At 41.0% G+C, this 17,687-nt stretch overlaps 1 protein-coding gene across 1 annotated transcript in view; it reads left to right on the top strand.

Annotated features, from left to right (window-relative positions):
* Positions 1–17,687, top strand: part of LOC132882074 (carcinoembryonic antigen-related cell adhesion molecule 5-like) — a 37,510-nt gene that overhangs the window by 353 nt on the left and 19,470 nt on the right. The window contains exons 2-4 of the mRNA XM_060915307.1: positions 855–1,124; positions 2,176–2,457; positions 4,164–4,445. Coding sequence (XP_060771290.1) covers positions 855–1,124; positions 2,176–2,457; positions 4,164–4,445 — 834 coding nt within the window. The remainder of the gene's footprint in view (positions 1–854; positions 1,125–2,175; positions 2,458–4,163; positions 4,446–17,687) is intronic.

Below are 17,687 nucleotides of genomic sequence, written 5' to 3'. Positions count from 1 at the left end.
TGGTTATGAAATGATTCAATGCCCTGTGCGTTTGATATGGTGTTCAGTGTGACTTGCTCTCCCCTCGTTTGTAACATGAATTGCGTGCCGCGCGTGCCTTGGTTGGGGTTACTTTACGGGGCTGGAAAAAGTTGGCTGTGTCTTACCTGGCTCAGCTGCCCCACTGCCTTTGCTAGTACCTGCTGCATCATCCGAATCTTTTTTAAAATATTTATGCAGTGAGCCCTTGAGTCTCTTGGTTTCTTCCTCTCTTTTTCTCTTTTCTTTTCTTTTCTGTGCTCCTGACTTGTGCATGTTGGCAAATGGCACGCACGCTGATTGTCGAAGCGCTATGATCGAACGATGTCGTTTTTTTCCCCTTAATTAAAGAGTCAGACCAAACCATTTTTGCATTATGGGTGGTAGGGGGTTCTTGACGCCTTTTTCAAAGACAATAAAGGCAAAAGATCTAGAAATCATTTATTGAATGCAAATATAGCACATTTCTCCCCCAAATCAACACATTTTGAAATGAAATAAAATAATCGCAACTTGGGGCGCCAGGTCATCGCCAGGTCATCACAGGGCTGACACATAGACACAGACAACCATTCACACTCACATTCACACCTACGGTCAATTTAGAGTCACCAGTTAACCTAACCTGCATGTCTTTGGACTGTGGGGGAAACCGGAGCACCCGGAGGAAACCCACGCGGACATGGGGAGAACATGCAAACTCCACACAGAAAGGCCCTCGCCAGCCACAGGGCTCGAACCCGGACCTTCTTGCTGTGAGGCGATAGCGCTAACCACTACACCACCTTGCCGCCCTATTGTTATTATTATTATTATTATTATTATTATTATTGCAGAGAGAGTTAAAGCTGTGGTATCCATTCAGCCTGATGCACATGTGTTCATTGGAGAGATTGTTACTCTCAGATGTGACACACAGGGAGGAGGAGACACTCAGCGGTCATACAGCTGGTATAATAACAATAATAGATTCTACACAGCTGGAGGATATCCAGCCTCAACAAAGGAGTTAAATATCTGGTCTGTTGGTGACTCTGACGGTGGTTCCTACACCTGCAGAGGATGGGATTCAGAGATCAGTGATGCTGTTACACTGACTGTATCAGGTCAGTCTGTGGGGGTTTTGTTTTAATTTAATATGTTTCCATTATTTTTTAGGGTTCAGATTTTGAGCTGTCAGTAACTGAGTCCCTGTTTGTTTAGTTTGTCTCGTCGGCACCAATTTCTTTCACAAGAATCATCATCATGTCTTTTGCAGAAGCTTCTGGGTTTTAATAATGTGTTTGCAGTATAATGATTAAATGTTAAATGTTATTTACCAGCTGGATGATCCGTCTCATGAAATACCGTAACCGAGGTCTTGAAAGTACTGAGCGAGCCCCTCTGGGCCGAGGTCACAGTATTTCACCATACGGACCGACCTTAAGCTGGTAAATAACATATATTTATTTTTTTTCCCAAATTATAACAGAAAACGAGAGCGCCCGAAAGGGGAAACCGAGCCGAGCCGCCATTTTGAATCCTCATTCACGGCTGTAATGCAAATGGCTTCCTCCTCGGTATACAAGTGCACTTCCATGGCAGGAAAAACACTACATTCTGCCGCCTATGTAGTGCCCTATTTATACAAATAGGAGTCATTCAGGATTCAGCCATGTTTTTGCTCGACCAAAGTTATCCAGTATTATGACCTTTATATTGCATAAATAAAGCCATTTGGTGAAACTTTGAAGAAGAGATTGTCCTGGTTTAAAGTTTTTACCGAACGTAATATTATGTATGAGGATAACATGGTCCAAAATGGGCCTCATTAACTAATGAGATCAAACTGTGAGCAAGTTAGAGGTTTTTAGCTTTCTGCTGAAATGTTTTATTTTATTTCTTCTTCCTCAGGGTAGTGAAACTCGCTCTCGCTGTGAACACTGTCGTTATCGCTATCCATGCTGTAAAATTAATGCTATTCTCCTGAGAAATGCTGGCAAACATTTAGGATACAGACCCGCTCGCCAGCCAATCAGAGCGCAGGATTTGGACCGCGAAAAAAATATAAATGTTTATGTTAGAAATATTTCTGAAAGCATTTAATGAGCACAGTGAATCTATTGCTTCTGTTGTGAAGTGAAAAGCAGCTCTGACACCATCATTTCATACCAACAGAAAAACCCAAAGCGACTGTAAGAGTGAATCCTCAGAGCTCCGTCTACACTGGAGACACCATCACTCTGAGCTGTGAGCTGCAGCAGGGGGCTGGATGGCAGTTTCTCTGGTACAAAAATAATCAGTATCTGAACAGTGGAGCTACAAACACCAACACACTCAGAGTGACGGTTGATACTGCAGGAGAAACCGGGTATCTGTGTATCGCACGCAGGCGGAACGCACGGACAAACACAGACTACTACACAGCCTACAGTGATGAAGTCAGGATTACAGCAAGAGGTACAGCATAAATGAGTGAGGTCGAACAAGGCTCAGTAAAGTCAGTAAAACAGTTGAGTGTGTGTTTATCAGGGAGAGATTCACTCTCATATGTGAGATACAGACTGGTGGATACAGATGTAATAATATTTTGTGAAATAAAAGTTTTATTATTATTATTATTATTATTATAATCCATTCAGTGATGATGAGAAGGATGAACACATTCCTAATCTCTTATAAAGGTGTTTATACCTGTATGGAAACAGAGAAATGCAGAAATACTCACTATAACATTATTCCATGTAACTGTTGAATTCTGTATTCTGATTGGTCAAAAGGTGTTGATTAATTTTCTATAACAGCAGCTCTGACAGTGCACTCATTCTAATATGGTACTGTTTCTATAGTAACAGCTCTTTCAGAGGGACTTGTATAGTGGATGAGCCACATAATCTAAGCCCGATGATAAAGAGATTAAAAACATGTAATTTAACAAAACAAGAAAAAAAGGTATAATTGGTATGGTGAAGTTTTCTGTCAAAAGATGTTTGTTTATTTAATTTAAGAGCCATTCCACCAAATCGGTGCCATTTCCGTCCCTAGAAAATTATATGTATAAATGCACATAAAAATGTACTTTAAAATACATTTCCTTATTATGCAGAATGTCCTGCACATTGATCTGAATTCAAATTTAAGATATATAATTGTAAGGATGAATAAAAACTACCTAAAACACTGAAAAATAGCATGTGTTACCTGTCCCCGCACTCTAACTTCATACTTAACGATGAAATATTATGATTAAAATCCTTCAGAAGCAGTATTTCTTTTGCACTGTTGTGTGACTCCATATCCTATCCATGGTTTAAATATATTTTTTCATAAGAAATCCACAATATCTTAGTTAAAATACACATTTTAGTTGTGTCCCTGGGTTTTCACTCAGTCCTGTTACCCAAACATGTTACCCCATCTGACAAATTTGGAACATTCCATAAATCACATGCTCAACAGGAAATTACATCAGTTGTGTCTTCTGAAGGCCATGGGAAGACCAAAAGTTAGTTCTCTCATTTACTTTTCTGTATATTTGATGATTTTTTTAACTTTGACTGATAAGGTCAATGTCAACATACTGTCCTGTTACTTAAATTATTTATTAGATGATATTTGTTTATTTTAAAAATACAGATTTTTGCTAAATCAGTAGAATGTGCTAAGTGTGGTCATGCTATTACCGATGACGCCATGTGGCTTAATTCCATGTATTAGCTAATCCTAGGCTAAAAACTCAGTCCTGTTACTTTCAGTCCTGTTACTCCTATAAAGAGTATGCAGCCATCTCTGACTTCCAAACCTTGTAAAAAAATAAATAACATAGCCCGAGGTTGACCAATACACATTCTGAATAGTTAAATATGTGTGTTATTATAATCAGTGTTGAAAAGATATAACAAATTAAGTTTAATTTGGGAGTGGTACAACAAGCAAATGGCACCCTTTCGGTGGAATGTCCCTAATGCTATTCTCCTGAGAAATGCTGGCAAAAATTTAGGATACAGACCCGCTCACCAGCCAATCAGAGCACAGGATTTGGACCTCAAAAATGTATAAATGTTTATTTTAGACATGTTTATGAAAGCGTTTAATGAACACAGTGAATCTATTGCTTCTGTTCTGAAGTGAAAAGCAGCTCTGACACCATCATTTCATACCAACAGAAAAACCCAAAGCGACTGTGAGAGTGAATCCTCAGAGCTCCATTTACACTGGGGATGCCATCACTCTGAGCTGTGAGCTGCAGCAGGAGACTGGATGGGAGTTTCTCTGGGACAAAAAGAATCCGAATTCGCAGTATGTGAACATTGGAGCTACAGACACCAACACATTCAGAGTGACAGTTGATACTGCAGGAGAAACCGGGTATCGGTGTGGAGCACGCAGGCGGAACACATACAACTACTACACAGTCTACAGTGATGAAGTCAGAATTACAGTAAGAGGTACAGCATAAATTTTTCACTTTTTTTAACAGGTTTGAAGTTAGGAGGGGTGTGAATAAAAATACTGCATAATTATAGCAATTCCATGTTCTATGATGTTTGAAATAATCTTGAAATAAGTTTTAAAAGGTACGTGTTATTTGTGGTCAGTGAGGTCGAACAAGGCTCAGTAAAGTCAGTAAAACAGTTGAGTGTTTGTTTATCAGGGAGAGATTCACTCTCGTGAGATACAGACTGGTGGATACAGGTGATGCAACTTTTATTGAGCAAAATATTATTATTATTATTATTATTATAAGCCATTCAGTGATGATGAGAAGGATGAACACATTCCTAATCTCTTATAAAGGTGTTTATACCTGTATGGAAACAGAGAAGTGCAGAAATACTCACTATAACATTATTCCATGTAACTGTTGAATTCTGGATTCTGATTGGTCAAAAGGTGTTGATTAATTTTCTATAACATCAGCTCTGACAGTGCACTCATTCTAATATGGTACTGTTTCTATAGTAACAGCTCTTTCAGAGAGACTTGTCTAGTGGATGAGTCACATAATCTAAGCCCGATGATGAGATTAAAAACATGTAATTTAACAAAACAAGAAAAAAAAAGGTATAATTGGTATGGTGAAGTTTTCTGTCGGAAGATGTTTGTTTATTTAACTTAAGAGCCATGCCACCGAATCGGTGCCATTTCCGTCCCTAGAAAATTATATGTATAAATGCACATAAAAATGTACTTTAAAATACACAATGCCCTGCACATTGATCTGATTTCAAATTTAAGATATATAATTGTAAGGATAAATAAAAACTACCTAAAACACTGAAAAATAGCATGTGTTACCTGTCCCCGCACTCTAACTTTGTACTTAACGATGAAATATTATGATTAAAATCCTTCAGAAACAGTATTTCTTTTGCACTGTTGTGTGACTCCATATCCTATCCATGGTTTAAATATATTTTTTCATAAGAAATCCACAATATCTTAGTTAAAATACTCATTTTAGTTGTGTCCCTGGGTTTTCACTCAGTCCTGTTACCCAAATGTTACCCCATCTGACAAATTTGGAACATTCCATAAATCACATGCTCAACAGGAAGTTACATCAGTTGTGTCTTCTGAAGGCCATGGGAAGACCAAAAGTTAGTTCTCTCATTTACTTTTCTGTATATTTGATGATCTTTTAACTTTGACTGATAAGGTCAATGTCAACATACTGTCCTGTTACTTAAATTATTTCTTAGATGATTTGTTTATTTTAAAAATACAGATTTTTGGTAAATCACTAGAATGTGCTAAGTGTGGTCATGCTATTACCGATGACGCCATGTGGCTTAATTCCATGTATTAGCTAATCCTAGGCTAAAAACTCAGTCCTGTTACTTTCAGTCCTGTTGCTCATATAAAGAGTAACAAATGAAAAAATGCAGCCATCTTTGACTTCCAAACCTTGTAAAAAAAATAAATAACTTAGCCTGAGGTTGACCAATACACATTTTGAATAGTTAAATATGTGTTATCATAATCAGTGTTGAAAAGATATAACAAATTAAGTTTAATTTGGGAGTGGTACAACAAGCAAATGGCAGCCATTCAGTGGAATGTCCCTTAAGGAAGGAGTCTCCGGTGTCGGCTCACTGTATCAGAGGTAAAACTGTAGCTTTAAGTTTTCTGACATAGACAGGAGGTGTAGAAGAGAACCGCTTCCAGTGGTGAGTCCGTGAATGCTGTCAGAGCTGAAATCTTCAGAGAGAGAGAGAGAGGTGTGTTTATGTCTTCAGCTTCTCTTTTAGTGGATACTAGTCAGACGCATGAGTGATGCACGGTCATTGTATGAGTGACGTGCCTCAGAAGTACTACATAAGTATTCCACACTTGCTATTTGTGCGGCCCGCAAGACAGAAGTACATCTCACTTTCTACCCCTATGTGTGGTGTGCACGCAGCACACACGACACGAGGGACAAGACTCTGGATATATACAGTTAGGTCCATATATATTTGGACACTGACAAATTTTTTTTTTTTTTACCTGTTTACTGAAACATATTCAAGTTATATAATGGACATCGACATAAAGTCCAGACTTTCAGCTTTCATTTGAGGGTATCCACATTAAAATTGGATGAAGGGTTTAGAAGTTTCAGCTCCTTGACATGCGCCACCCTGTTTTTAAAGGGACCAAAAGTAATTGGACAATTGACTCAAAGGCTATTTCATGGGCAGGTGTGGGCAATTCCTTCATTATGTCATTCTCAGTTAAGCAGATAAAAGGCCTGGAGTTGATTTGAGGTGTGGTGCTTGCATTTGGAAGATTTTGCTGTGAAGAAAACATGCGGTCAAGGGAGCTCTCCATGCAGATGAAACAAGCCATCCTTAAGCTGCGAAAACAGAAAAAACCCATCCGAGAAATTGCTACAATATTAGGAGTGGCAAAATCTACAGTTTAGTACATCCTGAGAAAGAAAGAAAGAAAGAAAGAAAGAAAGAAAGCAAGCACTGGTGAACTCATCAATGCAAAAAGACCTGGACGCCCACAGAAGACAACAGTGGTGGATGATCGCAGAATAATTTCCATGGTGAAGAGAAACCCCTTCACAACAGCCAACCAAGTGAACAACGCTCTCCAGGAGATAGGCGTATCAATATCCAAATCTACCATAAAGAGAAGACTGTGTGAAAGTAAATACAGAGGGTTCACTGCACGGTGCAAGCCACTCATAAGCCTCATAACTCATAAGCCTCATAACTCATAAGGTCAGAATAAAAAGGTTAGATTGGACTTTGCTAAAAAACATCTAAAAGAAGCCAGCACAGTTCTGGAAGAACATTCTTTGGACAGATGAAACCAAGATCAACCTCTACCAGAATGATGGAAAGAAAAAAGTATGGCGAAGGCGTGGTACAGTTCATGATCCAAAGCATACCACATCATCTGTAAAACATGGCGGAGGCAGTGTGATGGCTTGGGCATGCATGGCTGCCAGTGGCACTGGGTCACTAGTGTTTATTGATGATGTGACACAGGACAGAAGCAGCCGGATTAATTCTGAGGTATTCAGAGACGTACTGTGTGCTCAAATCCAGCCAAACTGATTGGTCGGCGTTTCATAATACAGATGGACAATGACCCAAAACATAAAGCCAAAGCAACCCAGGAGTTTATTAAAGCAAAGAAGTGGAATATTCTTGAATGGCCAAGTCAGTCACCTGATCTCAACCCAATTGAGCATGCATTTCACTTGTTAAAGACTAAACTTCAGACAGAAAGGCCCACAAACAAACAGCAACTGAAAACCGCTGCAGTAAAGGCCTGGCAGAGCATTAAAAAGGAGGAAACACAGCGCCTGGTGATGTCCATGAGTTCAAGACTTCAGGCATTCATTGCCAACAAAGGGTTTTCAACCAAGTATGAGAAATGAACATTTTATTTATAATTATTTAATTTGTCCAGTTACTTTTGAGCCCCTGAAATGAAGGGATTGTGTTTAAAAAAATGCTTTTAGTTCCTCACATTTTTATGCAATCATTTTGTTCAACCCACTGAATTACAGCTGAAAGTCTGAACTTCAACTGCATCTGAATTGTTTTGTTTTGTACAGAACCAAAATTAGAAAAATGTTGTCTCTGTCCAAATATTCATGGACCTAACTATATATTGGGGAGGAACCAAGGAACCGATCATGTCGCAAGTAGCATTGTAGAAGAGAAGAAGACCACCTCATTTGCTGTTTTTGAGTATGTATTAATTTACCATGCAGAAGTCAAATAATAAAACATAAGGGAATAACGCATTTTATTACATTGTAAAAAATTCCAACTAAATAGCCCAACAGTTTGGGCATTGAAACACATTTTGACTCCGAGCTGCTGTCCTGCTCCTACTCCTGCTGAGTGGTGGGATGGGGTGTCAGGATGTCCTTGTCCTCATCACTGAGCATGACACAATGGCCTGATAGCGATGATGGGATTGCAATGTCCTCACTTCTGGGTGTCGTTAGCTGAAAACGTACATGAAAATCAGCATATATAATATTAATTACATAAGCCTATAGATACTGAAATGAATGTTTAAAGCATGTGTATTTACCTGTGAAAATCCCTCTGGCGGGGTGCTGTGTCTTCTGCCGGCTTGAAGGCAAACTTCCCCCTGTCCGTGCAGGTCTCACCGGTGCTGCTACCATCATCATCAAACTCTTCCTCCCCCTCTGCTGTTTCAGGCTGGGTTACTTCACTTTTGCTTGCTTCTTCTTGGGTCCCATTTTCTAAACTTTAAACTGAAAATTAAAATTTTCCCACAAAATATCCAATTAGGGCTGTGCGATATATCGAATATACTCGATATATCTCTGAAAATTCTGTGTGAGATACATAAAATTATTATATCGTAACTATCGAGTATTTTATGGTCATCTTCCGACTTGCGTTTGTTTCGTGTTTGTTGTGATTGTTTAAAACCTTTCCCGGTGGTTTTCTCCCTGTCCCTCAGGCAGTAACGTGAGAGACTGCCTAAGGGTAAAGAAAACAATAACGTCAGGCACTCGCCAACCAATCCCGGGCGACATCTCGGTGCTGAAAGGAACTTCCGGGAAGATTTTCTAGTTTCGGTTGTGTTGCCAGATTGGGCGGTTTCCCACCCAATTGGGCGGTTTTAAGTACGTTTTGGCGGGTTTTGAACATATTTTGGGCTGGAAAACGTTAGCAATATCTAGCAACACTGCCGGCGGGAAGATTTCCTAGTTTCGGTTTACAGCGCTGACTCAGTTCGTGCAATCGCTGGCGCTGCATAAGCTACCGTGTAAGCTCTGTTAATTTCAGCGACAAATTAAAAATGGAAGCGGACGAATTGGTTCCTAAAAGAACTAGTAAGGGGTCAGTCATCTGGCATTTTTTGGATATCGCGAGGAGGACATGGAACAGCAAATGCCAGTTTGTAAAGTGTGCAAAAAAACCCCTGTCATCACGAAAGGCAGCAGCACGACAAATATGTTCCATCACCTGAAAACTCACCCGGTACAGTATGAAGAGTCTCTTAAACTCCGAACCATTTGCCCATGAGCTAAACAAATGACCATAGCGGCCTCGTTCTCCAAAGCCACCCCATATGAGAAAACGAGTCAGAGATGGAGAGCTATAACAGATGCAATCACATTGCCGAAGACATGATCCCGATTAGTATAGTGGAAAAACCAGGCTTCCAAAAATTACTAAACACACTTGATCCCAAATATGAGTTGCCTGGTCGCAGACATTTTACAGAGAAGGCAATACCGGAATTATACACATCTGAGAGGCAGAGCCAGAAAACATTGAGTTCAAAAGTGTGCAAAGAGAAAAATTATGTTTTGCAGATCTCTCTCTTCTTTCCCTCTATTGTGAATGTCCCAGTGGTTCTCAGTAGTCAGGTTAATAGCTTGGAGATCTGTTTTTTTTTTAAATAATTTAATGAATGAGCAGGGCGGCACGGTGGTGTAGTGGTTAGCGCTGTCGCCTCACAGCAAGAGGGTCCGGGTTCGATCCCCGTGGCCGGCGAGGGCCTTTCTGTGCGGAGTTTGCATGTTCTCCCCGTGTCCGCGTGGGTTTCCTCCGGGTGCTCCGGTTTCCCCCACAGTCCAAAGACATGCAGGTTAGGTTAACTGGTGACTCTAAATTGACCGTAGGTGTGAGTGTGAATGGTTGTCTGTGTCTGTGTGTCGGCCCTGTGATGACCTGGCGACTTGTCCAGGGTGTACCCTGCCTTTCGCCCGCAGTCAGCTGGGATAGGCTCCAGCTTGCCTGCGACCATGTAGGACAGGATAAAGCAGCTAGAGATAATGAGATGAGAATGAATTAGCACTTTTCTTATTTAGGCTAAATGTCTTTCTCAGTGTTGAGCTTGCACTTTATTGATTTGAGCTCTGAGCAGCTCTGTATTGTATTGCCCCTTTGTTGCAATTTTCAAGATTGTTTTTGCAGTTTATGCCACATCTTTGTTGAATAAAAATAGTCTTATTTCAATTTAATTGTGATTAATCAGTAACATGACAATTTAAAATGTGTTGTTGAAAACCACCTGTAAAGTTAACCAAGAATGTTATTTAATCTGCAGGGACTGTAGTGAAAACAGTAAAGAGTAAAAGTTAGATTTCATGGGGTTCTTTAGAGGAGATTTAAATATATCGAGATATATATCGTATATTGTGAAATGGAGAAAATGTATCAGGATATTCATTTTTTCCCATATCGCACAGCCCTATATCCAATGTTCTTCAGTCGAAAGACAGATGCAGAATGCTGTAGACACGCTGGTTTTATACCCACTCCTGACTTGTGTCACACGCAAGTTATGAGTGATTGTAATGTGCTAATCACATGCATCACACGCGCTTCACAAGTGTGGCCTGAACTCAGAGCGCAGGAAACTGGTAAAATGCAAGTCTCACACACTCCACCCTCACTGAACACACACTGATCACACGCGTCAGATATACGCTTTCCACGGGCTAACGGCACAATTTTTCCCACACCTCGAGGAAGTCAAGTACAGGTTGCACACCTGACAAGTACTTTGCCCGTACTCCTCCCCCAAACTTTCCCCCAGGTTCACCGCGACCCTGCGGCACGGCTGCAAGCTACCAAACCCTGCGACCCGTGCGTGTCCAAAACGCTTATGGGGGGTTGTGAGTGAGGCTTAACTGTACATTTTGATATCATGAGAAAAAATAAGTTCTGAAGAAAATACCTTTTGTTATTTCAAAATCAAGAAAGTCATTATATCAAGATAACAGAATTGAGAAAAGAATAAATAAATAACTCATAGTCTTTCTGGACTTCCAGAGTGGTATCTACTGACTGGGATAAGATTCATTTGTGTAACTACTGCTGGTTTCAATAAAATCTCGTCCACGCTTCAAACTGATGTCATGACTCTTTCTTTATTTTCTACCTGGTGTCATGAAGCACCGTGAAAACTAGCAAACAACAAAGAAAGACACAAACCACTCATTATAACTACCAAAGATACAAAAATATAAAAAAAAAACGCAATATAATTCAAAGCAATTACCGTGTACGCCTTGTACCAGTGGTAGAATTCCATGGAGCGCTAAAACGCTGAGCATGTCCATTCACTTAAGTCAACCTGACACTAACATTTCCAGGTTAAACTCAGGTCACATGACGTACATGGTTCACCGGGAGATACAACATAAAAAAAAATTAACAAACCAAGGAGAAAATACATTCGTATCAACCTACACAATAAAATAATCATACACAAAAAAAATAACAAAATCACAACAAAACTTCATCTCCCTTAAAGGCAATGTTCAAAAACTGGTCACATGCTCCCATACAGCTCATCAGCGCAAACTACACTCCCACCAAATTACCTTGAATTATACATACAAAATACAATCAATGGTAATTTCTAGGTTTCACAGTACATTAGACCCAACATATAATTGAAACACTTTAATTCATAATCGCATTCATTTAAAAATTCCCACACAGTATTATAAAAGAGTTAAAACATTGCACACCACATAGAATTTAACACTGAAACTCCAAGCAAGAAGGACGATACACCATATCATGAAAATAATTTGCATATACCACAAAGTAGCAAAACTGGATTTCAACTTTAAGGCCTCTAGAGGCATGGTTAGCAGGGTTTTCCTCTGTGCTTATGTAGTGCCATTGTTTTGGGTCTGTGGTTTCATGAATTCTTTGTACTCGGTTAACAACAAAGGCATGAAATCTTCTGGCCTCATTATTGATATAACCAAGGAGCACTTGTGAGTCTGTCCAAAAGTATTCTCTGTCAACTTTGAGGTCAAGCTCTTTCATCAGCATGTTGCTCACTGCCGCAGAAATGACTGCTGCGGTCAACTCTAATCGTGGTATAGTGACAACTTTGGTAGGGGCAACCCTCGCTTTCCCCATAATCAAGGCACAATGTACGTTTTTGTCATTCACTAGCCTGACATATGAGCACTGACCGTAGCCCTGGCTACTGGCATCAGAAAAATGATGTAATTCAGTTCTCAAGATCTTCCCAAAGCCTTGAGGTATGAAGCATCTTGGGATCTGTAATTTGTGCAGATTTGGTAAATCTTCCAGCCAACTCTCCCACCTTGGCCTTAATTCACTTGTTAAGGGTGCATCCCAACTAATGCCCTTCAGACACATTTCCTGCAGCACCCTCTTCCCCAAAAGGACAAATGGGGCCAGGAAGCCTAAGGGATCATAAATGGAGGCCACGACTGAGAGGATTCCGCGGCAAGTAGCGGATTTCTCATCAAGGGAGATTGAGAAGGAGAAGGCATCATTTTCGACATCCCACCTCACTCCCAGCACATTCTGCACAGGAAGATGGTCATGGTTAAGATCGACATTCTTCACCTCAGCAGCACGGTCAGACACACTAATTGACTCCAGTACATTCCTATTGTTGGAAAGGAATTTGTGGAGATGTAATTTTCCTTTAGCACACACAGCCTGAGCGTCCCTTACTAACTTAATTGCCTCATCAACAGATTCCAAGCTTATGAGTCCATCGTCTACATAAAAATGGCTCCTGATGAAGCTGACAGCCAATGGATACTCTCTTTCATTCAGGCTGGCAAGATGCTTCATAACGTAATTGGCACAACCTGGAGAAGATGATGCTCTGAAAAGGTGGACTTTCATGCGATATTCTGTGGGTTCTGCATTTGTATCGCCATTCTCCCACCATAGGAAACGCAGATAGTCCTGGTCTTCTCTGCAGACATGAAATCTGTGGAACATTTTTTCCACGTCACACATGATGGCGATTGGGTGTTTACGAAATCGACAGAGCACCCCAGTAAGCCCATTAGTGAGATCAGGCCCAGTCAACAAATGATCATTCAAGGCTGTGCCTTCATACCTAGCAGAGCAGTCAAAAACTACCCTGATCTTATCTGGTTTCCTGGGGTGATAAACGCCTTGGTGCGGAATATACCACACATTACCTAATTTAGCTTGGACCTCTACCTTCTCTGCGTCACCATCTCTAAAGACGCCTTCCATAAATCTCACATAGTCATGTTTGAACTTATAATCTCTATCCAACTTCCGTTTTAGATGTTTCAGTCAAACTAATGCAAGTTTCTTGTTGTCTGGAAGGTGAGGGCGTGTTTTGAAAGGTAAGGGCATTTCAATGTGGCCGTATTCATTTTGATGAACACCTTCCTTTAAGACCTGAAGGAACTGAACATCCTCCTGTGATGTACTCTTCTCTCCCATTCGAGTATCTGCAAAGTCTAGTTCAAGTGCTTTTATGACAGAAGCCAGTGTCACTGGAGGCATTTCTCTGACCGATATGTGATGGCAAAAACCAGTCACGCTCTCAGGATTAGTTCTCTGTGGCACACTTCCTACAATACTCTATCCTAAGTCTGTCTTAATGGTGTATGGCTCATAGTCACTGCCTGTAACAACTTGTCGTGGTGCCAGGGCTCTAGAACAATCATAGCCTATCAAAAGTCCAACCTCACATTCCATCAGAGCATGGATTTTGTCAGCTATGGGTGTGAGATGTTTCCACCTCTTGGCTGTCTCAGGAGTAGGAATATGTGCTCATTCCAGGGGAATAAAGTCTCTCGTATAGGTGGGAGGTAAGTGGATGGAACAATCTGATGCAAACCCTCTAACTTTGAGTCCACTAACCCTTTGACTCTTTACAACTGAGTCTACACCCATCATTGTGGAGAGCTTTAGTCTTACTGGTTCCATTTCTATCTGCAGCTTTTCACACACCTCCCGATCAACAAATGTATGACTGCTCTGAGTGTCCAATAAGGCATAAACAAGGATTTCAGACTCTGTATTGGGTGATGAGAGCCATACTGGAACAATCATTGATGTACTGCTGCCTGCTTCTCCACTAACAGAACATGACAGTGAGACTGTATTCTCTTCAGCTGGCAGAATGGCCTGTGAGGATGCATTTGCTGTAGGACGATCTTCATGCAATGGTGTAGGGTGGCGTTTCTTACATAGTGCACATGTGGCTCTGTTCCTGCAATCTCTAGAGATATGTCCCTTTCTCAGGCATGCAAAACACAACTTATTATCCAGCACAAATGTCCTTTTCTCCTCCACTGGTCTTCCCATGAGTTTCCCACATTTATGCATAGTATGACCTTCTCCACAAAATGCACATTTAACTGATCTAACGTTATGTGCCACTGTTGTCAAGAGTGAGTCAGAATCTTCAGTGTCACTATCATTGGACTTAGCTGTGGAACACACTGCTTCTGAGGAGCTTACATTGGTTACAAAAGTATTTGCTCATGATTGTTTTGTTTCTCTAACCGTCCTTTCCTCATCTCATCTCATCTCATTATCTCCAGCCGCTCTATCCTTCTACAGGGTCGCAGGCAAGCTGGAGCCCATCCCAGCTGACTACGGGCGAAAGGCGGGGTACACCCTGGACAAGTCGCCAGGTCATCACAGGGCTGACACATAGACACAGACAACCATTCACACTCACATTCACACCTACGGTCAATTTAGAGTCACCAGTTAACCTAACCTGCATGTCTTTGGACTGTGGGGGAAACCGGAGCACCCGGAGGAAACCCACGCGGACACGGGGAGAACATGCAAACTCCACACAGAAAGGCCCTCGCCGGCCCCGGGGCTCGAACCCAGGACCTTCTTGCTGTGAGGCGACAGCGCTAACCACTACACCACCGTGCCGCCCCGTCCCTTCCTCTGTATTCTTAATTGCATGCAATGATGACACTGGATTACACGCTATGTGTGCCTCCTTTGCAATAAATGCAGCAAACTCACTAAAGCCAGGATAGTCTTTGCCTTGGTCTAGTTCTTCTGTGACATGACGATTCCACCTACTTGTCACCCAATCAGGGAGTTTAGCCAGCACCTTCTGGTTTTCTTCACAGTCGTTCAGAACCTGAAGACCCTTGACATGAGGCATAGCATCGCTGCAAGATTGTAAAAAGTCACTAAATTCTCTTAACTTAATATACTCCCTTGGACCAATCTTTACCCATCTGTTAAGTTTTTCCCTGAAGGCACAGTGCACCACAAAAGAGTGACCATATCTTTCATTCAGCTTTTTCCATGCTTGTTGATAGGCCTGTTCATCTTTTCTATAGAAACTACCTTCCAAAACTGACCTTGCCTCGCCATCAATGTACTTCTGCAAATAGAACAACTTGTCTGCTGCATTGAAACATCGTCCCTCTATAAGAGCTTTGAAGCTTGTACTCCACTCTATAAACTTCACTGGATCTCCAGAAAATACAGAAGGTTCTGGAACAGGAAGTCGAGTTAAGACCATTGACTCCTGCAGAGTTTGCACTAGATATGCTTCATTCTTTGCAGCTTGTCCCATCAAACACGCAATGCTAGGGGGAGGTGGACTTGGATTGATCACCCCATCACATGCTGGACTACATTGCTCACTTTTATCTCTTAAATCCTCCTCAGTATATACTCTGAGTTTTGCTTCCATGACATCAATATCTCTGCGCTGCTGTAGCTTTTTTAGTTGCTGACGCTTTGCTTCTATGTCGGCCTCCATTTCAAGTTCAGCTTTTTTCGCTGCCAACTGTGCAGCAACCTCTGCTCTTTTAACAGAAATACTTGCGACTTCTGAAGGATGGCCAGAGCGATGGCTATGGGTTGTGACTTTAGAAACGGTAGATCCATATATTGATCGTGCATGTTCATTGTCAAGCAGCATACATAACCTTGCCTTCTCTGCCTCAGCATCAAACTCCATCTCATCTTCAGTTAAGCATACCCCCATTAACTTCAACAGGTCCATAGTTACTGCGGTGCATGCATCGATTTTTCTCTTAATCTCTTGACTTGGTGCCATTGTATGTCATATGCAGTCACATAACTCTGTCAGTTCAGCCTGTGGTTTCTCCACTGTATCCATCAGCTCAAATAAGGTTGCCTCAGAGCACTGTGACTTCAACTCTGATCTTACGTCTCTGACCTGACTTCGACTTTCCATTTCTCATAGGCAGACTTAAACTTTTTCTCTTTCTGGACAAATTCTTGCTCTTTTAATTCCTGCATCTTTGGTGTTAAACGTTTGTCACGGGAAGACCTTCTAGTTTCGCTTGTCTGTGCAACAGCAGCACTAAGCTCTTTCATTTTGGTTTCTGACTTTTCTGTGCATGACATACATGAAAAATGTCTAACGGCATTCTTTGCACCTTCACCTTCTGGTACATCAGCTTCGATAACCTCTTTGTTTTGTCCACAAACACTACACTCATGTTCTTTTAACACATATTCGTCAACTGACTCTAGTTCGTTTTGATGAGACATTTTACAATCTAAAAAGTTGACAAAATACAATATAAAATGTGTTTAAATTGCAGCAAATCACTCAAACCCACATTTTTCATAAGCAGCGCTCTTAACACAGCATAACACTTGAAATGATAAATAAAAGTCAAATTCCTCTTAAATGTGTAGACAAACCATTGTCTTAAGGCAAATGAGAATATGACTAGGAGGTAAGGTGTATTGCATTTCTCATATTAACGTTTCTTATTTCACTTTAATATGGCATCAAAATTAACCAAGGTAGCATTTTATGTGTGTGTAATACGACCTGTGGCACGCATGGGCGGATCTACCGGGGTGGCATAGGATGGCAAATGCCACCCTAAAAGAAAGCCTTGCCACCCCTGCTGCCACCCCAGTTGGCAGTGACGAATTCAAAGAAAAATTACGGCCAATTTGACATTTACGTGCGCGAATTTCCAATGTCCGACTGTGATGAATGCAGCACGAGATAATGCCAGAGATTGGTTGTTTTGGAAAATTGAGAGACACGAAGAGAGGGAGCCAGGAGTTGCGAGGAAAGGAGACACAGGAGGAAAGAGGTAAAAGCTGATTAACTATCTATCAAGAAATGAAATTATAATGAATGAACAGTGCTAGCATAGTTGCGATGCTGATTTTGAGAGGATAAAAATCAGGTTGGAGAACGTTATTTAGCTAACTATACATGTAATGTTAGCTAGGTCTGACATTAGTTTTGTGTAAAGTCGGCCACAAAAGTTAATATTGATTCAACGTCGGTTGTCTTGTCTGTGAGCAGTGCATCCTGTGAATGAAGTTTTTCATCTCTCAGGCTCATAAAGACTTATTTGCGGTCGACTATGACAGAAAAGAGACTATCAAGTTTGGCTGTACTCAGCATTGAATCAAAGCGCACAAAAGCATTATATCTTG

This window comes from Neoarius graeffei, chromosome 1 (assembly GCF_027579695.1).
Source record: "Neoarius graeffei isolate fNeoGra1 chromosome 1, fNeoGra1.pri, whole genome shotgun sequence".
NCBI classification, from domain to species: Eukaryota; Metazoa; Chordata; class Actinopteri; order Siluriformes; family Ariidae; genus Neoarius; species Neoarius graeffei.
This window is presented reverse-complemented; position numbering and strand designations above follow the sequence as displayed.